General features: G+C 36.9%; 1 protein-coding gene across 1 annotated transcript in view; it reads left to right on the forward strand.

The window, feature by feature from the left end:
- Nucleotides 1–1,514: 1,514 nt before the first annotated feature.
- Nucleotides 1,515–24,915, forward strand: part of MYPN (myopalladin) — a 75,557-nt gene continuing 52,156 nt past the window's right edge. Inside the window, exons 1-3 of the mRNA XM_042908369.1 lie at nt 1,515–2,416; nt 20,687–20,862; nt 23,501–23,552. Of these exons, the coding sequence (XP_042764303.1) occupies nt 1,515–2,416; nt 20,687–20,862; nt 23,501–23,552 (1,130 nt within the window). The remainder of the gene's footprint in view (nt 2,417–20,686; nt 20,863–23,500; nt 23,553–24,915) is intronic.

Raw genomic sequence — 24,915 nt, forward strand, 5'->3', positions numbered from 1 at the left:
TAAAGTTATGGTAGTATTTTCTTAATATTTTAAAAATTATTTATTTTTTGAATCAGTAATATCCTCATATAATTAAAACTCAAAAGTGAGGAAAGGGTATACAGTGAAATGTAGTATAGGTTGTCCTGTCTTGCACTTCATTTCCCTGTCTCCTATAACCCCTCTTCACCAATGTTAATATGAGAGACTTTTTTTAAACCTAGGCTCTAACTCCTATCTTTGTAGAAATTAAATTAATTATACCTTATTTGAAAAGGCTAAATCATTATACTTTTCAAGAGCAGATTGAACCTATAAACAATATTGAACTTAAACAACTTGTCTCTAGTCAAAAAACAAAAACATTATTTATATTCACAAACTATGTCAAATTTATATCTTCGGTAAGTAAATAAGATTATGTTGTCAGTATCTTTTTTTTCCATTTCAAAGAAGAATTTATTCACTAAACATTTATTGGGATCAAATTCCTTATGTTGGTGGACATTACATTCTAGTAGTAAAAGGAAAATGACAAGCTGCTAAAAAAATGTGCCTGCAGAGAGGCTCCTGGGAGGCTCAGTTGGTTAAGCTTCTGACTCGTGATTTCAGCTCAGCTCATGATCTCATGGTTTGTGAGATTGAGCCCCAAGTTGGGCTCTGAACTGACAACATGGAGCCTGTTTGGGATTCTCTCTCCCTCCCCCTCTGCTTGCGTTCTCTCTCTCAAAATAAATAAATAAACATTTTTAAAAATGTGTGTGTAAGATTTCTCATAGAGTTAGCTGGTACTGAGAAAACTAAACTCGGTAAAAAGTATAGGCTAGAAGGAGATTGCCACCATATGTTGAGTCATAAAGAAGGAATCACGGAGGAGAGAATAGATGACCAGGTAATTTAAGGAAGTGAGAAATGAGTCATATAACATTGTCAGAAAGAGCATTCCAGGTATAAGGGACAGCAAGTACAAATGCTCTGAGGCATTTCAGATGTGACTTTAGAATATTTAAGAAATGATAAGAAACCAGTGTGGGTGAAGCTGAATGAAAAAGTCTTGAAGCAATAGGAGATAATATCAGTTTATGTAGGGTTTTTTCTGAATTAAATGAAAAACTTTTTCATTTTTATTATTTTATTACATTCAAGGTAAAGGAGCAAATCTCTGTGTATGAAAGGTCTTTATAACTACAAGCCCTTTACAGATGGTATCAAAATTATGCTTAGAGATTGCATTTAATCTCACTATAGTTACATTATAGCTTTCACAACTGAACTTGTGTTAAAGAATTTAATTCAGTGCTTATCACCCATGCTTTTATTTTATATTACAGGGAAATCTCATTCAGTTCTTCTTCATATTACAATTTGAGGTTAATCTTTAAGTCTTCAATGGAAATTTTGTAGAAGTATCAAAATTAGGCAATTTTTTATTTCAAACTTTAAGTTCTTAAGAATCCATCATGCTCTAATAAACATAGACTTGTTATTCTTTAGAAATGACTGAAACTTCTGTTCTTGTTATTATTTGTAACAGCATGCAAGACGACAGCGTAGAAGCTTCTACTTCCATATCTCAGCTTCTAAGAGAGAGTTATTTAGCAGAAACTAGACACCGGGGAAACAATGAAAGGAGTCGAGCAGAACCTTCCTCCAACCCTTTCCATTTTGGCAATCCTTCTGGAGCTGCTGAAGGAGGAGGAGGCCAAGATGACCTTCCAGATCTTTCAGCCTTCCTGAGCCAAGAGGAATTAGATGAAAGTGTCAATCTGGCAAGATTGGCCATCAATCATGACCCTTTGGAGAAAGCAGATGATGCTCAAGCTAGAAAACGCCTTTCATCTGATCAAATGAAACACTCACCTAAATCAAGTTTTGACCCCAACTGCTGTCAGGATAACTCTCAAGGTTCTACTAGCTCTAGAGAGAGCTCCCAGGAGGCAAAAAGGCCACAGTATAGTTCTGAAACCCAGTCCAAAAAAGTATTCTTAAATAAGGCTGCCGATTTCATTGAAGAGCTGTCTTCCCTTTTCAAAGCCCATAGCTCCAAAAGGATTAGACCTCGTGCCTGCAAAAACCACAAGAGTAAATTGGAATCTCAAAACAAACTTATGCAGGAAAATAGCTCCAGTTTATCAGATATCTCAGAAAGAAGAGAAAGATCTTCTGTTCCCATCCCTATCCCTGCAGATACTAGGGATAATGAAGTGAATCATGCCCTTGAACGGCAGGAAGCTAAGAGGCGCGAAGCTGAGCTGGCTGCCAGTGAGGCAGCTGGTGGAGACACCACCCCTGGGTCTTCACCTTCATCTTTGTACTATGAAGAACCTCTGGGGCAACCTCCCCGGTTCACTCAAAAGTTACGGAGCAGAGAAGTTCCAGAAGGAACCAGAGTACAGTTGGATTGCATAGTGGTAGGAATTCCACCACCTCAAGTAAGGTAAAAATGTCCCATTAGTAATGCTTGGTAATTGCTTTCCATCCACCCGGATCCTCCTACGTCTATCTTTTAAGTATGTGGTTTCAAAAATTATACACTCCTTTTGAGAAAAAGAGTCTAACGTAGCACTCTCCAATAGAAATATAATATCAGCCATATGTGCAATTTAAAACTTTCTAGTAGCCAGATTTCCAAAAAATAAAACGAACCAGGTGGAATTAACTTTATAATTATGTATTATTTAACCACCATATTAAAATATTATGATTTCAACAGGTAATCAATATAAAAATTATTAATACAATATTTCACCTTATTTTTGGCATACTAGAGTTTTAAAATCCAGTGTGAGTTCTACACTTATAAACAGCACATCTCAATTTGACTGCTAAATTTTCCTAGGAAATACTTAATCTGCATCTAGATTTTGTAACACTTATAGTTGAAAAAGTAGCTTGACATACCCAAGTTGTTCCAAACATAGTTCAAAATTTCCTAACAGTGGAATTCAGTATCAGTTTTTAAATTTAATTAAAATTAAATATAATTTGAAATTCAGGCTTGGTTGCACCAGCCACATTTCAAGTGCCCAATACCACATGTGGCCAGTGACTATGGTATTGGATAGCGCAGGTCTGTAGGCTGAAGCTTAAAAAAAGAAAGTATTTAAGATCTATACTCAATGAATACCTGTGGCATTTTTTTAACTTTAAAGAAAGCCAAATAATAGAATAAAGATTAATAAAATAAAGATAGAATAAGGCTTTGGCCTAGTAAGATCAATTGAAAGATTCATTTTACATGTATTGTATTTATTATAAACTTTTTGATATCAGCTTAATGAACACTATTCTCCTTAAAGTCCAAGTCTTTCCCTAATATGACTGATGAGTAGAGAGGATATTAATCTTTTATGTGCCTACCAGTTAGCTTTTCTTTGAAGCAAATGAAGCTTAAGCTTCAGGGCTCCTCATTCGCATAAGCGTTTCCTAACTTTGTGGTCTAATTTTATTTTATTTTTTAAGGGGATCTTCCACATTTATGAGCTTCAGGCCTCACAAAACCCAGGGTGATATTTGCAAACCCTAATATTATAATGTAATAATATATGAATAAACTGCTTTATGTGTATTGCTTTTGTAGAGAATTACTGGTATTTAGAATCCTGTAACAGTCACTTTGCCTTCCTAACCATTTATTTACTAGTAGAATATGACTTAATTACTATTTAACATTTAGTCTAGGTGTGTAAACAGGACCTTGTCTTTTTCTTACACAGTATTCATACTATAGGTATTATGGGACAGTAATAGTATTAATAATAATAGTTTTATTCGTATTTGCATATTGATTCAAGAGATTCTAATCCAAAGATGTGTTCATATACTGAATTTTGCTTTTCAAAGGCAATATTAAATATTATTTCTACAATGGTGTATACACTACTATCCAGTTATCCAAATGACCTCCTTGAGGGCAGTGGTTCTTCTGTGTATCTTGAGCACCAAGCACAGTTTCAGACCCTTAGTGGTCACTGAGAAATTTTAAGTAAACTAATGCATAAAGAAACAGGAAAACAAGAAACTAAATTTAGATTTAAATCAGGAGTGAGTCATTTGACCTAAGATATGGCAAAGGGTTGAAATTGTACCACACAGAGCAGTATCTACCTTTCTACCTTAAGCATGCCTGATGACACTCTCTAGGATTCTGGTTGGTAATGCTGGTCAGATGTCATCACAGCACCATGATAGAAACTACTCAGTGACATCTGGTTGGCCTAAGTAAGCTGGGGAGCATTCAAGTTAGAGTACATGTACAACTTACTTTTCTGTTAAACCCACTACTTTTTGAACATGGGTTGGACCAAAAAAAAAAAAAAAAAACAAAAAACCAAAAAAACTAGACCAGATCATTCAGAACTGATTCTCCCTCTTTCTTGACCATGACAATCTCAGATACAAAAAAAAGAATTCAGTGCTCCCGTGAGAAAAATCAGCCAGGAAGAATTATAAGATACCCATTCCCCAAAAAACAAAGTTATCTGGCAGTCACTCAAAAACTACTTAACCAATTACAAACTTACAAACTTAAAAGTGAAAAAAAATGTACACAGCTTCTATGTAGCAATACTAGTTTTACCTGGAAGAATTTTCTTACTGATTGAATTCATGCCTGTATCTCAACCACTGGTTTGGTGCCGGGAAATTCCTAGGTATTCACTAAATAGTTTCCGAATGAATTAGCACTTCATTGTATGACTGCAATTATATTGAAAAAAGTTTAGAATTTTCCAGGTTAACTATTAGCAATCATTATTTTCCTAAGTCCACAATTTATATAACTGTAATTGGAAAAATATATATTTAGCTTTTACTATGTGCTCTGCACTGTGTTCACTGCAATGACAGAGACAATATAAGATTTGTCCCTGCCCTCAAGGAGCTTGTGATTCAGTTTTAAAAGATCATCCAAATGTTTACAGTAAGAAACCATAAGAACTATCAGGCTTCAGAGAAGGGATGGAAGACTAGAAAGATCAAAGAAGGCTTCAGACATCTAAGGTGAGAAGGAGCGAGAGGATTTAGGAAGAAATCTACTCATTTATTCATTCATTCAACAAATACCTATTGAATTACTAAAGTGACTCACTGGGAGTACAAAACAACTGTGAGCTATGGGAGGTCAAGGACCTTGTTTTGAAACCAAGTCTAAAACTATTCTGAGAGGGTAGCTCACAATCTAAAAGAGCAATCGGGCAACCATGTAATCAAAACATTGCAATATTGTGTGATAAAGTCTATGACAGAAGTATGTGTAGAATGCCATAGAGGCTTCAAGGAAGATGTGATTATTTTACCTGGAGTGCAGGATAAAGGAAGCATTCACACAGGAGGTGTCTCTTTAGTTTGAGGAGACCATCAGTGGAGGAGGAAGCAAGTGCAAAGGCCTAGAGACAAGTGTTTTCAAGGAACTGCAAGTACTTGACTATGTGAAGAACATGGGTAACAGATGAGCAAAGATGAGAGGAAGATCGAAGAAGTAGGCAGAGGGATGGGTCCTTTTAGACCAGGTCAACTTACATGTTTACATAAAGGCACCGATGCTGGAGTAGTAATATTTTTATATGACAGGGAGGAGACTGACCTAATTTGAAAAGAGAGTAGAGCCAGATGATTTTGCAGAACCTTGAAAGCAAAGCAGAATAGTTCAGACTTGGTTTCAAAACCGCCTGGAAACGATTTAATGTTATGTATAGGGAAGTACCAAGATGAAAGGGGGCATTTAAGTAGCATTAGTCTGGAAGAATGAGTTAGACTTGAAAAGAATGGAGTCAAGAGGCCAATTAGGAAGCTGAGGAAGGTAGCCCAGGCATCAGATGCTCTGATCAGATTTGAATGGGGGCAATGGGAAAGCAGAGAAAAATGCAAGCGAGCAAGATTTAGAAGAAAAGAAATAAAACCAAACTTGGTGACTACTGGATAGGAAGGATGAGTAAAAAATGCTACTCCACGTGCTTGAAGACGGGTACCTGAGATTATAATGGGGTCATTGGCAAGGGCTAAGAAAATGGAAGAGGTGGCTGATTTATGGCGGAGGTTAATAATTTGAGTATGAGGAGACTGAGAGATGATATCCAAATAGGCAGCTGGAAATGCAGGACTGAAGGTCAAATGGGAGGGTAGTGGAACTGGAGACATTCCAAGGAATGACCTGGACACTGGGAAATCTGGACACAATATCTCTGTAATTACAAAGGGACTATATATAAGCAGGTAACACTTGGAACTAACTTCCACTAGTGCCAGACTGGAGTAGTGTTTTCCAATCTTCTTCTAGCAGTAACTCCTCCTCCCACTTTTCTCCCCACAATGAATCTGTTACATGTTATTCCAACACACACACACACACACACACACACACACACACACACGCAAACACATATTTTAAAAAATTTGGGTGGCGGGGGGGAGCCTGGGTGACTCAGTCGGTTAAGCGTCTGACTTTGCTCAGGTCATGATCTCACGGTTTCTGGGTTTGAGCCCCACATCGAGCTCTGTGCTGACAGCTCAGAGCCTGGAGCCTGCTGGGGATTTTGTGTCTCTCCGCCTCTCTGCCCCTCCCCCACTCGTGTTCTGTCTCTGTTAAAAATTTTTTTTAACTTTTATTTATTTTTGAGAGAGAGAGAGACAGAGAGACAGAGTGTGAGTGGGGTTGGGGCAGAGAGAGATGGAGGCACAGAATCCGAAGCAGCTCCAGGCTCTGAGCTGTCAGCACAGAGCCCAACACGGGGCTCGAACCCACAAGCCCTGAGATCATGCCCTGAGCCAAAGTTGGAGGCTTAACCTACTGAGCCACCCAGGTGCCCCTACAAACACATATTTTTGAAAGATAAAATTAGAGCTTTTGAAATCGAAAAGCATTGGGATGGAAGAAGCCTGGAACTCCTGAGTCGTCTACACAGAATCCAGGGGCACAGATTTTGATCCAGAGAATTCCTTAAAAATGCATTTAAATAATAATGAGACATTTCAGTTTACCATATGGGAATATGACAGTCAAGGAGAATAATATCCTTTTCATTTTTGCAAGAAAATGTTCAAGTATATCTGGCAACTGAGGTCTAACCTTGTATCTGTGTAATCAGCATTTTTTCCATGTTCTTATAACTCTGGTTTAGCAAATTGAAAAATCATCTTTGGTATATTTGTTGATTTCCAAGTTAATTGGGCAGAAATTATCTTGTTCTGTAGAGGTGAGATCCTATATCACTGAAGGTAGTGTTTTTGAAAGCTTAATTTTGGACATAGCTTCATTGGAGGAGTTGTCTTAGAAAATGAAATACATTCATACATTATGCACAGATGAAAGAGTCTGCAGGAATTCACAGCAAATGGCCATGATCCCTTTTTGTATCCTGACTTCAAATTCTTTTCCCAGGAATGTACAGCTGCGTCACACTAAGTATGGTTGCTTGTACACAACCTTCTGAAGCAACACAAATTTACCCTTTATAGATGTCAGTGCCTGCTTTGGCTGTTTCATTTTCCTATTGCTACTTCTGGACCTTGGCCTGCAAGTGATGTGCTCAGAAAATAAATTAGTTATAAAGACAAAGGATATTTTAAATGATTCAGGGGAAATACAAAAATATTATTAGAAATAATTATATATGATACATAGTGAAAAAATATAAAAATATTTTGAAATATTACATTATTTAGGGGCTTTTTCGTAATTCTACCTTTTGGGAAAATCTAGATGCCTTCGTTCACTCATTTATCCAACCAATACTAAATGCCATATACTGTTATACAAACAATAAACAAAAATTCACCAAAATTATTATATAATTACAATTATGATAAATGTTATAAAGCATGGTGCATATAGTGAAGGCACAAAAACTTATGGGTAGGCTGTGAAAGGTTTTCTTAAAAGGTGATATTTAAGCTCAGAAATAAAAGATCCCTGGGAGTTAGCTCAGCAAAGTGGGGTTTGGGGAAAGTGTTTCAGGGTGAGGGAATAGCAAATTTGGAGGCCTTGAGTTTGTAAGACCGTTGTTGACTTTAATGAATTAAAAGAACTGGTATCCCTAGAACATAAAGAGAGAAGAGGAAATGGTTTGGGATAAGTCCAGAGAAGGGCAGAGGTGACATTTTGAGAGCCTCCTAGAACACTTTGGGTCAGCATGATCTGAGACCTCAGTGAATATGCAAATTCGCAGATTCCACCTTATACCTACTGAATCAGGATCTCCGAAAGTGAGGCCTAGACATCTGTGTTTTAACAAACTGCTGTTTGTCTCCGTGCTGAGAATTTTTGCAATTTCTTCAGAGGCATCCTTACTAGGAGGGACCTTCCCCATGTTGCATTCTTTGGTAACACTTTAGCACCTGCTTCTCAGTTCTTATTCCAACAGTACACTCCTCACAGACTTCTATTGTAGTCACCTCACCTTAGTTGGTGGTGCTTTGAGGCAAGATCTGTTCTGAGGTGGAAAACCAGGCTAATTTCTGTGGTGTCCGCTTGGCCCATGGGAAGACATCTTTGCCCTTGTAAACTTTGGAAATTTAGGCTCCTTCCACTGAAGTCCTCTCTCCTTGTCCTTCCTTCTTGGGCAATACTAAATATCCTTTCACCTTAAATGTTTTTGAGGCAAGAGTTTGGTATAAATTCTCTATCCCCACAAACTCCAGAAACTCTCCAAGTCCTTGCTACTTGCCTACCAACTTTCTTTAATCAGTCTCTTGACTTCATATACACTCCCAGAGTGGACAAAGATCACCAGACTGAATTGTCTGAATTGTTTTCTAAAGTATATTTTGAATAGATACTGAAGAATATTTACATACATATATGTGCATAATATAAGAATAATAGCATAGATGTCTATGTGTCCACATATCCATTATTTTTAAGACCACTGTCTTCCTAATGCTGTCCCTTCCTCCCATCTCAGAATAACCATGAGATCAAATCTTGTGTTTTCTCTTTAGATTTTTCCTTTTTTTAATGTTTATTTATTTATTTTTGAGAGAGAGAGAGAAAGAGAGAGAGCGAGCCGGGGAGGAGCAGAGATAGAGAGACAGAGAATCGCAAGCAGGCTCTGCGCTGTCAGTGCAGAGCCTGATGTGGGGCTCGATCCCACAAACCATGAGATCATGACCTCAGCCAAAATCAAGAGTCAGATGCTTAACTGACTAAGCCACCCAGGCACCCCTCTCTTTAAATTTTTCTTAATGGTTTTTCTTCGTAGTTTACAACATATCTTTATGTCTCTATATAATATTGATATGGAAGTATTTACAGGTGAATGACACAAAATCCTAGACTTCCATTAAAATAATTCAAGGCGGGAAAAAATGGAGAATATAAAAGAAACACATTTGCCGTTTGTTGATAATTTGTTGAAGCTAAGTGATATGTGTATGGTGGTTCATTATACAACGTCTCTACTTGTGTTGTTCGAAAATTTCTATAATAAACAGCTTTAAAAAGTAATCTTAGTGAAATTCACATGTATTTTTTATGTAAGTGGAATTGTAACATACATATTCTTCTGCTGTTTGAATCTTTTCTCTAAAAACTATATCCATGACATTGCATGTAACTCTAATTCACTCATTTTCATCACTATATAGCATTTTACTGTAAGGCTAGAAGATTGTATTATTGATGTACAATTTTTCCTGATATGAACAATGTTATTATAAACACTCTAATATATTCTCCTGGTGCATGAGTGTGTCTAGGCATGGAATTGCTGGTGGAGTATGTACAACAACTTCATAGTAATACCAAATTTTTTTCAAAAGAATTGTTTCAACTTACATTCCCACCAACATCGCATAACAGTTCTGGTTGTCCTATATCATTGACAATATGCGTATTATCAGACTTAAATTTTTGCCAGTCGGATAGGTATGAAATGGTATATTGTAATTTTCATTTTCATTTCCACAGGTTTTAATGAAGTTGAGATTTTTAAAAGCATGTCTATTGACCATTCAGTGTTCACTTCTACGAAGGGCCTCTTTATATCTTTCATGTTTCTATCAATTTGTTTGTTTGTTTTTTCTTATTGACTTGTAAGACTTTTAAAAAATCTGATTAAGATACTAATCATATGTCATATGTGTTATGAAAACATCCTCTCTGGGTTTGACTGGCTTTTATCTTTTCTCTATGGTATCTTTCATAATTAGATATTTTTAACTTTAGTATAAAATTAATTACATTTCTTATGGTTTTCTAATGTTTATTTTTGAAAGAGAGAGAGAGAACAGGGGAGGGGTGGAGAGAGAGAGAAAAAAGAGAATCTGAAGCAGGCTCCATACTGTCAGCGCAAAGCCAACTCAGGGCTTGAAGCCACTGACTGTGAGATCATGACCTGAGCCAACGTCAGACACTCAATCAACTGAGCCACCTAGGTGCCCCTGTGGCTTTGGTTTTTATAGTATGCTAGCTTAAGAAATTTTTCCTAAGTGGCGCATGGGTGACTCAGTTGGTTAAGCGTCCAACTTCAGCCTAGGTCATGATCTCGCTATTCCTGAGTTGGAGCCCCTCATTGGGCTCTGTGCTGACAGCTCAGAGACTAAAGTCTGTTTCAGATTCTGTGTCTCTCTCCCTCTCTCTCTCTGCCTCTCTCCCATTCACTCTCTGTCTGTCTGTCTCTCTCTCAAAAATAAACATTAAAATATTAAAAAAAATTTTTTTTCTAACCTCAAAGTAAGATATTCTTGTATATTGTCTTCTAAAAGTTTTATAATCATGTATTTCACATTTAAGTTTTTAATCCATTTAAAGGTGATTTTGTGTATGGTATGAAGCAGAGAATCCATTTCAGATTATTTTTAGGTTATTTTTATTAATTATTTTTATTTTTAGATTGGATAACCAACTGTTTAATCTCTAGTTTATTGAAAAGTATATCGTCCCCCCACTAATCTATAATGCCAGCTCCATCGTAGGTCAAAATTCCATAAACATGTGGAGCTAGCTCAGGGCTTTCTATTCTTTTTCTGTGGTTTATTTACTGCATTGCAATAGAGTTTTCATCATTTTTATTTCCAGCCTTTTCATTTTAAGAATTTTTAGCTCTTCTTGACCTTTTGCTCTACAATATAAATTTTAGAATCATCTTTTCAAATTCCATAAGAATTTTTTTAATTTATTAAGATTTTGGGGATTGCATTGAATCTGGAGACCAATTTAGGAAGAATTTGACATCTTTAAAATATTGAGGCTTCATATTCAGGATCATAGTATAGTATATTTCTCCATCTATTTAGGTTACCTAATATTAAGCCTGAATAATTTTTTCTCTGAGTCTTACAAATCCTTGGCTAGATTTATTGATAAGTACCTCATTTTCATGATGTATAAGTGATAGGTTTTTAAAAAACTAGATTCTATATTTGTTATATATAGATATGCAATCGACTTTGTACATTGGTTTTCTAACCAATGTAAACTTGCTACATTCTAGAGATTTTCTATAAATTTTGGGGGGAGAGGGTATTCTTCCTTTCCAATCTTGTGTCTTATATTTCATTTTCTTGACTTATGGAACTAGCTAAGCCCTTCTCTACAATGTTAAAAAGAAATGGTGACACTGGGTATTCTAGTCTTATTTATAATCTTAAAGGGAATACTTTCCATTTTTCACCACTACATAAGATTTTGTTTTAAGTTTCTTTTGTTTAGGAAAATTAAGATTTTTTTAAATCATGAATGGATGTTGGATTTTATAAAACATTTTTCTGCATCTATTGAGATCATTATCTGACTTTTCCCCTTTATTCTTTTGATATAGTAAAGAATAGTGATTTCATAATGTTAAGCCAAACTTGAATTCTTAGGATAAACAAAATCAACACCATCAGAGTGGTCCCAAATTCAACAAATAGAAGAATTTCTTCTGAACAAAATTTTAGCATAGTCAACAGAAGAAAGGGGGAAAAAAATGATACTTTAAAATATATAACAGTAGAAAGATTCAAGTACCTTGCATCAACAGAACTAGAAAATTCAATATGTTCATTTGTTCATTCATTCAATAAAAATCCATTCAGCACTCACTATACATCAGGAACTATTCCAGGCAGTTGAAATTCATTAGTAAATAAAACAAAGTTTCCTGCCAAATTCTATTCTACTTGACATGAGGGATATAGACGATAAACAGTAAATTCAATAAATAAGTAAATTGTATAGTAATGTAGTAACAAGTACTATGAGAGAAAGAAAAGGTAAGAATTCTAGAAGCAGACAATAAAAAGTCTCTAGTCAGCCCTGTCCAAAGTAATGTCCTTTAAAAAATTATTTTAGGGTTTGTGTTCATTTTCACTTTATTAATCCTCACTTTTATTTTTTCTAATTTTTTAAATATTTATTTATTTCTGAGAGAGAGAGAGAGAGAGAGAGAGAGAGAGAGAGAGAGAGCATGAGCAGGGGAGGGGCATAGAGAGAGGGAGACACAGAATCTGAAGCAGGCTCCAGGCTCTGAGCTGTCTGCACAGAGCCTGACGTGGGGCTTGAACTCAGGAACTGCGAGATCATGACCTGAGCCAAAGTTGGTCGCCCAGCCAACTGAGCCACCCAGGCACCCCAATCCTCACTTTTATTATTAAAATTGGTTATGTGGTAAGAAGTGGTCTTGATATCTTGATGTTAATCAACTGCTTATTTACGTTTTTCTTAAGTTACCAAGAATTTTCCACCTGGAAGAACTTAATAAATTTTAATAAAATTTCAAGCATAAACATATCCTCCCCTTGTACTCCCAATGACTGAAATACAGCCATTGGTCATAAACACTTAAATTTGTTAACTCAGTAGCAAACAGGACATACAAAACATCAGTTTGTGTCACAAAATCCAACAAAACTTGGAGTTTTGTTAGGAAACGTCTACAATTATCTTATTGTCCCATATATTCCAGAGTCCAATGCAGTCTGTCTAGGGAAGAGTCACTCTGATGCATGGAGAGAGCTGAGGATGTCATGAAGTAAACATACTACCTATTGTCTATTTTAGGCCCTGTACATTTCACATAAGCGATCAGGCATTGTTAGGCAAAGCTGGTTTAAGGCAATTCAAAGAAAGTTATTTTCTAGCCCCCAAGCCTTCTTGAAAAATGAAAACAAAACAGACTTGAGGCTATAATAATCCTAATTTGAATTTATTCATTTAACATCCATACAGCAAACAGTTTTTTGGAATAGCTGTGATGTGCCATACACTGTGCTAGGAACCAGATAAACAAATGATAAACAAAACAAACATGACTATCTCTGCCCTATGGTGTTTACCATAGTAAGGTAGAGCAGTAAGGGAGAGCAATATTAAACAAACAAACCTACAAATCAATGTATAATTATAAGTAAAGGAAACAAACATGAAAAGGGAATTATAGGAGGTAGGACAGGGACATTGGAAGGGCTGGGGCAGGGCTAAAGAAATGTTCTGAGTAATCATTCTTTTAATGAGCATTATTGCTGGTGAGTCAGAATAACACATTCAAATTACGTTTAGAAGTCATTAATGTGCTAAAGCAATGAGTCATAACATTTATCCAAGCCATATTTTTGATAAAATAGTAACCTAACAGCAGTAACCAAAAATCCAGTTAAATCTGAAAACGTGTCTCTTCAGCGTTTTCATTCCGAGGCTTGGTAGCTAGCCAAATTAGCAGATCTGGCAAGCTACGCTTAGTGCTTTAAAACTGGGTCCTTCTTTTTCATTTGGACCTGCCTTATTTTCCCAGATCACTGACTCATTTCTGTTAAGCCATGAATCACGTCTGGCACTCCTGTCCTCCTGTAAGTGTCATGAGGATTTGGCATTCTAAAACGTGCACCTTGGGCAGGGCACTTCTGTGAAAACATTCCCTAACGTGGATAGATGTTTGAAGATCGTGTGTTTCCTTCTTACCCTCAGAAGTCTTCAGGATAGCCAAGTAAATTTTAATACTTTTTTGAAGGCATCCTGACCAGCACATTATTTCTGAGTGGGTCATGGTATTAAAGTCAGAGTGACGGTTACTGATTGTTCTGTGGGACTGGCTGAAGCTATCCTGCCATCTGAGTAAGAACAAAAACGTTTCTGACAGGGAGTTTGGGTATTTGAATCATTTCACTTATTGACTTCTGGCTGTCCAATTGCTCTAGATGTTTCCACTCTCATTTTGGTAAGGAAGAACAACATTAACTAAAGAAATGAGATAACCTTATAATGTTTATATAAGGGAAGATATTTGTTTATTTGTTTTGAATAGTTATTTCTGTTTGCTTTGTCAAATTAATACAGGTACATTGCTTAAAAAGTCAAACAATATTAAAGAATAGAACCATTTCACCTCGCTTTGCAGTTTCCTATTTATTTACCTCTAGATTTCTAAATAAAATGCCAGTAGTTTTCAATTTTTTTGTTCTCAGGACCCCTTTACAATCTTAAAAGTTATTGAGGCCCAAAAGAGGTTTTGTGTTTATAAGTTACATCTATATTTATCATATTAGAAATAAAACAGGAATTTTTTAAATAGTTGTTTCTTATTCATTTTTAAATAACAATAATGAACATGTAAACGTAAGTAATTTTGAGGGGTGCCTGTGTGGCTCAGTCGGTCAAGTGTCCAACTCTTGATTTCGGCTCAGGTCATGATTTCACAGTCGTGAGATCCAGCCCCGTATCAGCACAGAGCCTGCTTGGGATCCTCTGTCTCCCTCTCTCTCTGCCCCTCATTCCCTTCTCAGAAATAAAAAATCACAATAATTTTATGAAAAATAACTTCCCAAAAAATTTTTTAGTGAGAAGAGTGACATCGTTGTTCATTTTTTGCAAATCTCTTTAATGTCTGGCTTAATAGAAGACAGCTAGAGTCTCATATTTGCATCTGCATTCAGTTTGTTGTAATATGTTGTTTGGGTTGAAGTAAACTTTTAAAATCTGATCTTACAGAGATATGTAATTGGAAACAGGAGGAATATTTCAATAGCCTTTCAAGTAACATGGATATTCCTATTTGGTACTACATCAAAATTCAGTTAGCAGTAGTTTCTTAAAGCATAGTTGCAGTGTGAAATCTGAAACCACACCAGTGAACTTTTGTGTTGGTGTTTTTTGGGTTTTTTTAACCAATGAACTTTTGTACTCCACTTTACTAAAACCCTTTGTCCATCCTGAAGTTTGAACAGATAATACCATGCATTGGTAATTTGGAAAATGAGTAATGCCCATCTTCTGAATGTTGACACATTTTATTATCTAATATTAAAAAAACACACCTGTTAATATCATCATTTGATTTCATCAAAAAGCCTTTATATATTGGGAAGCCCTAAATTTATGATGAGAGATACAAGTTTTCAAAACTTTAATTTTTCCTTGAAAGCTCCAATATTTTTTTTCATTGGCAACAAGGGTATTGGTTATCTTTTCACCGCAAACAACAGGCTTATTTCATTCATTTGTGAGAAAACATTTGCCAGATACCCAGGTCTGAATAATCATAATTTGCCAGTTGTTTCAAGTTCAACTATTGTTTCATGCATTTAATGCTCAGTTCAACTCAAAAAAATCACACCAGTGCTCTTCCATATCCAGTAGTAATGCTTTCTGCTATTTCCCATTTCGCCACCTACAATGTTGAAAAGATGTAAACTCAAGGTTGAGATTTAATAAAGGGCATGATTTGTACTGCTTCAACAAGGACATTTGTAAGTGAAACTGAATTTTTTTTTAACTGCAAGTGTGGAACTGAGAAACACAGTGACCACAAGTCAACTTTTGGCAGTGCCTTAACTTGCGCCTGCACCAGCAATTCTACTCACTGTGGCTTTTGCACCATCAGTGTAAATGTCAACACAGTGAAAAGGCAAACAATATTTTAGTATTATATAAACGTAGCTTTGTCTTCGCAGAAAGTGAACTATACTTTGAGAACCACTGTAATATGCTTGCACCACTCTTGTCTGGTCTTTACTAACCCAGCACCTTTTCCCCCTCGTTGTCTCTATATAATCATATCACACTGTTGTTTTTAAAAAATATTTCATGTTTACCTTGTTGTTACTAGGTAAGTATTATTCACTGACAATACAAGTAGGGTAAAATGGATGTCTCCTTGCTTGTACAACCTTTTTCTTTTTTTGAAGCTGGAGTGGATTACTGTCTTGTTGTTGCTGTTGTTGTTGCTGTTGTTGTTGTTGTTGTCATTGTTGTTGTTATGTGCTTAGTTCAGCAGTCCTATCACAAATTTGTCTCAATTCTCCAATATATTTGTAAAATGTCTCCTAAATATTCTGTTTCATTCAGTTGAGCCACAAGGCCTATTTGTTTCTCTGTAGAGAAATCTCTCCAGAATCCCTTCTCCTTGTTCCAATATGAAGCAGGTGCTTATGCAGCCAGTGACTCAGCCTTCACCCCTGGGCATCCCCTTACTGCTCAGAATAGAGGATGTGACCTGCCATGGGGATCTCAATGCTTATTTCCCAAACTTGAAATCAGTCACCCTATTTTAAGCTCTGTGTCTTTTCCCCATTATTAGGCTGTTTCCACACTCCAAAGTTGTATTTCCAAATTCTGAAACTTGGTAGGGGTTCTGCAGCAAAAATTGGCTTCTTTCATTGACATCCCCAAACAGGCACTTGATTTTCAGATTTTTCAACTCTCTCGGCTCCTCAATTTGCTTTCCACCTTCCAGAAATTTGTGGGGTCTCAGGTCTGCTCTTGTCTCCCTTCTCATTCTTTTGGTTCTTGTACTTTTATACCTTTTAAAAATTCCTTTATCCTCATTTTAGGGGCATTTCAAGAGGGGAGTAAAGATAAACACACGTGCTTAATACGTCTAGTTTGACTGGATGCTCACTGTTTGTATTTAAACTACGCATGCTCTGAGGATCAGTTCATACAAGCTCCTCAGGGTATTACTGAGATCGATGGCTTGGGAGATTTATGGACCCATTTCAGCAATGACATATACTGCTACTGTCACAAGAGATCAAAAACTGGCATAGAATTGATGAAGCTAGTAATAAAATTCTTATAAAATATTAACTATCAATCCTTTCCATCATTTGGTCTTTCAACAAATCCAACAGTTATTTTCTGAATACCTACCATGCACAAGGGCATTGGTGAATAAGACTAATAAGGTCCTGTCATGGACTTTACAGTGGAGCAAACAATGGCAAAGTGAACAAGTATATAAGACAGTTTCAGATAATAAGTACTGTAAAGATAACAAAATAGTATAGCATGATAGAGTATCTGAGGTTAAGGTGGCTACATTAGGAAGAGGGTCAGGAAAGGCCTCTCTAAGGTTAAGATAACACTTGAGCTGAGGCCTCAATGGATGAGAAGGACCTATCTTTGTAGAGATCTTGGGAAGAGGATTTCAGAAAGAACAAAATTTCTAACATGGAGAATAGTTTAATATGTTCACAGAGTAGAAAAAAAAAAACACAGTGTGGTTGGAACATAGTGAAGGGAGAGTGGCAGGAGAAGGTATCTAGAAGTCAGAGCTGGGAAAATCACATTTGGATGTAATCCCAAATAGAGGTGATTAATTGAAACTATGGGATGAGATAAGATGGCCAAAGGAGAGAACACAGAAGACTTTATATTCTCTGTGCATGCTGCAAGAGCATATAAAGCACTGTACTTACCTTCAAAGAATTGCCAATCCAGTGACATTTGTGGGACAAGACAAATCCCCAGAATAGAGAATAATAAAAGACAGTGTATAATCAAGCCTTGCATGACATAGTACAGGTTTTTTTAAGTGAAGTTAGAAAAAATAACAATCATTGAGAATCAATGGTAAAACGTTTTCTGTAAAGGAGGTGATATCTGAGCCAAACTGATAGATGAGGTATATGTGCAGTAGCTGAAAAGCAGAAAAAGAGAATCTCAGATAGGAAAACATGAGCAGAGACTTGAATGTTGAGGTAAATATGACATATTTATGGAAGAGTAGAGAAAATCTTGACTGTTGAGAAGTAGTTGAATGGGCAAATTTGATTTGGAATTGCTTTATTCATGGTTGGAGGGAGGGATTAAAACACTGAATGGTTAGAATTACAGTCTAGATTAGCAATTGCCTGGACTCCTTTAATTTCTGAATAATGGTAACACCCCTCCACCTAACTACTTTTTATTATGATGTTAATTAATAATTATTTCAAAAAATGAAAACAATATAAAAAGGGGTACACTGAGATATCTCACTCCTATCTGTCTTCATCCACCTTATTTCCCCTCATTCTCAATAGGGAACCACTTTAGATTTTCATTTCAATCTTTCCAGTTTTCTTTATGTAAATGCAAACAACATGACTGTATCTTATTTTTGCCCCCTGTGTTAGTTTCCTCGGGCCACTGTAACAAAGTTCCACAAACTGGATGAAATAAACTCTCACAGTTCTAGAGGTTAGAAGTCCAAAACCAAAGTGTCACCAGGGCCATGCTCTCTTTGAGACTCTGGGCAGACTCCTTTCTTGTCTCTTCCAGCTTATGGAGGTGGCTGTCAATCCCTGGCATTCCTTGACCTGCAGCTGCATCATGCCAATCCCTGCCTCTGCCATCACATGCCATTCTCTCTGTGTGTCTCTGCCTTCTCATAGGGTTTTCCTCTTCTTAAAGAACCTCCTTCATGCTAGATTACTGCCTAACCTAGTAATTTCATTGTAACTTGATTATGTCTGCAAAGACTCTATTTGCAAATAAGGTCATTTTCCCAAATACTGGTGCTTAGGACTTCAACACAGCCTTTGGGGGAAAATAATTCAACCCATAACAACCCACATTTTTTACATAAACACTCCATATTCACTATTCTGTAGCTTCTTGTTAAAATTTTAACTATATATCTTGGAATTCTTTCCATATCAATGCATAGTGATCTTTCTCCAACTCTTTCTATAGCTGCATAGTGTTCCATTATGTGGCTGTACCATAGTTTATTTCATGAGTCTCCTAAGTGTAAGGATGGACACTTAGATGGTTTCCAATCTTTCACAATTAAAAAAAATTTTTTTTAATGTTTATTTATTTTTGAAGGAGAGAGAGAGACAGAGCGTGAGTGGGGGAGGGGCAGAGAGAGAGGAAGACACAGAATCCGAAGCAGGCTCCAGGCTCTGAACTGTCAGCACAGAGCCCAACGCGGGGCTCTAACTCACAAACCACAAGATCATGACCTGAGCTGAAGTTGGACACTCAACCGACTGAGCCACCCAGGGGCTCTTTTCACAATTTTTTTAAATGTTTATTTATTTTGAAAGAGAGAGAGAGCAAGCAGGGAAGGGGTAGAGAGAGAGGGAGACAGAGAATCCCAAGCAGACTCCACACTGTCATTGTGGAGCCCAGTGTGAGGCTCGAGCTCACAAACCGTGAGATCATGACCTGAGCTGAAACCAAGAGTCAGATGCTTAACTGACTGAACCACTCAGGTGCCCCAATCTTTCACTATTTAAATTAGTAACCTGAATGTTTGTCATTTTGTATGCATGCAAGTGTATCTATATGATAGATTCCCACAAGTGGGATTGTTGGGTCAAAAGATAAATGCATCTGTAATTTTGGCAGATATTGCTGTATTGATTTCATAAGGGCTGCACCATTTTACGTTCCTAACAATGGATGAGTCATCAAACGTTTAGACTTTTGCCAACGTGTTACATGAGATATTGTATTTCTGTGTAGTTGTGTTTTTTTTTTTTAATTTTAAAAAGAGAAAGTGAGAACAGGGGAGAGGGGCAGAGGGAGACAGAGAGAATCACAAACAGCACAGAGCCTAAGGCAGGGCTTGATCCTACAACCCTGGGATCATGACCTGACCCCAAATCAAGAGTCGGACACTCAACTGACTGCACCACTCAGGCCTACCTATTTGTGTAGTTTTGATGTCTTTTTCTCTTACTATGTACCTCCACATTTTAAACATTATTTTATGTATTATTTTATGTAAACTTTTAGCCAAAAAAACTATAATAAAAATTTCTAACTTCAAATATATAGAATCAAAATAAAATATCATAACCTATAGAAACTTACTTAACTTAGGTCATTTGTCAAAATTGGACCACTACTGAAGAATGTGACCCATCCTCTTTACTCCGATGATTCAAGTAACTGAACTAAATAATTTTCATTTAGCTAAGTTAGATGCAATTTCATAGTAGGGAATGAGTACACTCAACCTCATGAACTTTTTAAAAATTTTTGTTTATTTGTTTTTAATTTTTTTAATGTTTATTTATTTATTCTGAGAGAGAGCGTGTGCAGAAACAGAGGAGGGATGGGGTGGGGCGAGGAGAGAAAAAGAATTCGAAGCAGGCTCTGTGCTGTCAACATAGAGCCCAACATGAGGCTCGAACTCACTAACTATGAGATCATGACCTGAACTGAAATCAAGAGTCAGATGCTTAACCAACTGAGCCACTCAGACATGCCAATGTCATGATCTTTTAGTATCTTAGATTCTCTCCAAATAAACAAAGTAGCACTTACTTAATGCATAGTATAGAAAGCTATACATCTTTTTAGGAGAAGCCAATCTCCACATCAAAGACTCTGCTCCTTGTGGTTGGCTATATTTGCTTTCTAATCCATCTTCTCTCAGTTGTGTAATTCTTAATAGGAGCCATTTTCTAAATACCATTTAATGTTCTGATTCTAAATTGTCACAGTTTTCTTCTTAGGGAACATCTGAAGCATCTATGCAATTTCACACTTCAGTCATGTGTAATATTCCCTTCCTCACAGGTGGTACTGTGAAGGCAAGGAGCTTGAAAATTCGCCAGACATTCATATCGCCCAGGCAGGAAATCTGCATTCACTGACCATTGCTGAAGCCTTTGAGGAAGACACAGGACGCTATTCCTGCTTTGCTTCTAACATCTATGGGACAGATTCAACCTCTGCTGAGATCTATATAGAAGGTAAAACAAAATGCTCTTAGAGTATGGCCCTTACTAGTAAGACATATATTTATAATAAATAGTTATCGAGGGCCTACTGTACCACACACTCTTCTAGGCAGTGGGGACAATAGTAGTGAACCAAATAGACAACGGTTCTTGGACAGATGGAATTTACACTCTAGTGGAAGAGACAAAAAAATAGATGAGATAAATGAATAAAGTATGTAATATGATATGTTTATGAAATTGTTCTGATAATAAATGCCAACATGTGTGTAGTGTGCGGGGTTAAGTGTCCTACAATTTAACTCAGTTCTAACACCATTTACCTGGATATAGTGTCAGATTCAACAGGTTAAGAGCTTAGTCCTACAAGATTACTCCTACCTCACTTCAGATGCCAGTTAAAAGTATGAGGTCCCCAGGCTACTCACAACTTCTGTCTCATTTGATTACAAATCAGAGGTTTCCACAATCCCCTCCTTGGGTTCAATTAATTTGCTAGAGTGGCTTATAGAACTCAGGGGAACACTTTCATTCACCAGTCTATTAAAGGATATGAGAAAGGATGCAATGAACAGCCAGATGAAGAGATACAAAGGGTGGGGTCTGAGAAGGTCCAGAGTGCACGAGCTTCTGTCCCTATAGAGTTGGGGTGTGTCACTCTCCCAGTGTGGATGTATTTGCCAACCTGGAAGCTCTTTGTACCACTGGAATTTTTATGGAGGCTTCTCCATGTAGGCATGATCAATTATTATCTCCATTTCCTGCCCTCTTCCTCCTCAGGAGGATGGGGGGCAGGGATGAAAATTCCAAGCTTCTAATCATGGCTTAGTCTTTCTGGTGACCAGCCCCCATTTAGGAGCCATCCAGAGTCACCTCATTAGAACAAAAAATGCTCTTGCACTCTAATCACTTAGGAATTTATAAGACTTTAGGAGCCCTGTGGGGGTCAAAGCCAGATATTAGAACAAGAAATGCTCATAACTTAGGAAATTACAAGTGTTAGCAGCTCCATGCTGAGAACTGGGAGCAGAGACCAACAGATATATTTTCTGTATCTCACAGTATATATAAGCCCTATGGAAAAAACAGAAAGCAAGAAGATAGGAAGTATGCATATGTATATTTGTGTGAATACACACATGCATGGGTATGTGTATGGGTATGTCTGTGTGTATATGGGTGTGTGTGTGTGTGTGTGTGTGTGTGTAGGCTTCAGCTCTACAGATAGGGTGGTCAGGGAAGACCTCACTAACCAGATGACATATGAGTGAAGACCTGGGGGAAATGAGGGAGTGAACCACAAGGATAGTCAAGGGAAAACCACTCTAGGCAGAGAAATCAATAAGTACACTAACCCTGAGGAGGGAGTGAGTCTGTGTATAGATATAGAGATGAGCCAATATGGCCAAAATGGAGGAAACATAGAAGAAAGTAACAGATGAAGTCAGAAGTTCCAGATGGGTAGAGGTGGGAGGAGGCAGGTGAGAAGATTGTATAGGCCTTTGTAGGTCATTATAAGGCCTTTGGCTTTTACTTTGAGGGAGATGGGAAGCTGTAGAGGATTCTGAGCAGAAATGTGACATAATCTGACTTAGCTTTTAATGGAATCACTCTGGTTCCTCATTGAGAATATTCCTCAGAGAGTCAAGGGTAGAAGCAGGAAGACCATTTGGGAGCATTAGAGAAGCATTTACGTCCACGCCAAACTTACATGACTAATTTTAGGGGAGAAATAAATTTGTCTTCTTTATATATCTACCAAATTTTTGTTCCATTTTATCTCATCTCTGGGTTTTTTCTGAGGACCATTCTTTAGCACTTTTATCATCTATAATACCTTATGTATGCCTTGGTTTTAACACTTAAACATTGTATTATTTTGGTGTAAGTGCTCATTCACCAACCAGATTGTAAAACTGGGACTGTCTCATTCTTTTTTATATCTGTAATACTTTATGTAGTACCAAGTACATAGTGGATATTTGATAAACATTTATTGAATAGATGCATGAATAATGATAAAAATGAATAATGCATGGTAGAAATGTGTTGTATGTTTTTATCCTCAAATTTTTGGAATACAATAAATACCTCCAGATTTAGCTCAGTTATATCTTGCTGGAATTCACTATCTTGAAAAGGAAATCTGAGATCAAAGCTTTGCTAACAGTGCTGAGATTGGACTACTGATTTTTTTAATTTGTGGCAACAGAACTTCAAACACCCCCACTCCCAAATGAAGTATGCCTTGTTAATATTAGGGGTGGACGGAAGAGTATCCACCTACACCTACAATGTTTAGAATCCAGTGTAATCCCTCCTTTTATTTAATCCGTGTAGGCCAAGAGCAAGAGGATTTACAGACAGCATAAAACGTCTGCTCTGTTAAAGACATCAGCAGGTGTTTAATACACAAGAGCACTTGGCATTTGGACCAGTTAATTTGAACTCTGTCACTAACTAGCCATGTGACCTTGAGCAAGTCCTTCAACTACTTAGGGTCTGTTTCTCATCTATAAAATTGGGTGTTAGTGTAGGAAATCCCTGAGTTCTTTTCTAGGTCTAAAATCCTATAGGTCTTCAAATGCCTAGGAACTAGTTTAAGAAATTATCATCTTAAACATTTCATGTCTTGTTTTTACTTTTCCAGGGGTTTCTTCTTCTGACTCAGAAGGGGACCCTAACAAGGAAGAGATGAATCGGTAATTCTAATTTTCTATCTTATAGCTTTAGCTATTTTCTATCTTATAGCTTTCTCAGATTCTGAGAAAGCTACTAATTGGTTTAGTAGAACTTGAAGAGGGTGGCTCCAGGATATTACCTCCAAAAATATATATTGGGTAGATTTTGAGAGCTTTAAATCTTGCCTAATAGATGAATTTTAATATTCCCAATATTTTAAAAATGAGATATCACCTATGAAATATCATTGTACTTATATCTACAGAGTAAAAAACAAATAGTTCAACACTTCAAAAATTCATGTTTTCTGACTAAATAATAGTATTCACAAGGACACAAAACCTGGTTATCCTAAATTATACAAGTGAGTGATCTGAGTAAGTCATAACCTTTTTGCTAAACAATTATACTGAGTCCTGAACAAAGTTACATCCATCCATTCTTTACTTTCCCCAACTATCAACTAAGCACCTACTCTACACCAAGGACTTTATTAGACATAATGGGTAATAAGAAAAACCAGATGCTTCCTACCTTTAAGAAGTTCACTGTGTACTAAAGAGAAATACATGGTAAATATAGCAAGAGATGTATACCAAGCATATAGACAGTAGGGTAATAAAGTATAATAGACTATGATATAACCATGAGCAGGATTGTTAGGACTTGGCACAAAGGACTATTAATTCATTGGGGATGGAAAGAGAGATCAGGAAAGACTTCACAGAGTTGGTGACCTTGAGCTGAGTCTTAAAATAACAGTTGGTGGACACCCCCAAACAAGGAAGGAAAGAGCATTTTTAGGCAGAGGAAGCTTTGGGCAGAAGGCATGGGACCTGAAAACAGATGCAACAGCCATTCCCTGAGATTACTCGAAACGAAGGGTGACATTTGGAAGGCTGGTTACAGTTGTTAACTATGTTTGTAAATTCTGTCCTCCCCTACAGAGGGGAAGTTCCTTAACGACATTTCTGACCTTAGAAATCATGCCTTATTCTTTGAAATCCTTTGTGTGTGCTTACCTTGGAATAATACTTTGCTTTTAGCTTTTGTGTAGATATGACAATTCATAACCAGATTGAATGATCTCTCTCCTTTAACTGTCTTCCTTTTCGTTCTTGTGGTTCAATTCCTCCTTCTTTCCTGACTCTTTATGCCAGTTACCTCATTACAGTTGCTCCAGCCCTTTTCTTTCTTTTATGGTCTCCAAACTACAACCAGTTATTCTCTAAAAGATAATTCTGATCGTATCACTTTCTTGACTAACAAAAAATTATCATGAGGGTGCCTGGGTGGCTCAGTCGGTTAAGCGTCTGACTTCGTCTCAGGTCATGATCTCATGGTCCGTGAGTTCGAGCCCCGAGTCGGGCTCTGTGCTGACAG

The sequence above is a fragment of the Panthera leo genome, chromosome D2, assembly GCF_018350215.1.
Source record: "Panthera leo isolate Ple1 chromosome D2, P.leo_Ple1_pat1.1, whole genome shotgun sequence".
NCBI lineage: Eukaryota > Metazoa > Chordata > Mammalia > Carnivora > Felidae > Panthera > Panthera leo.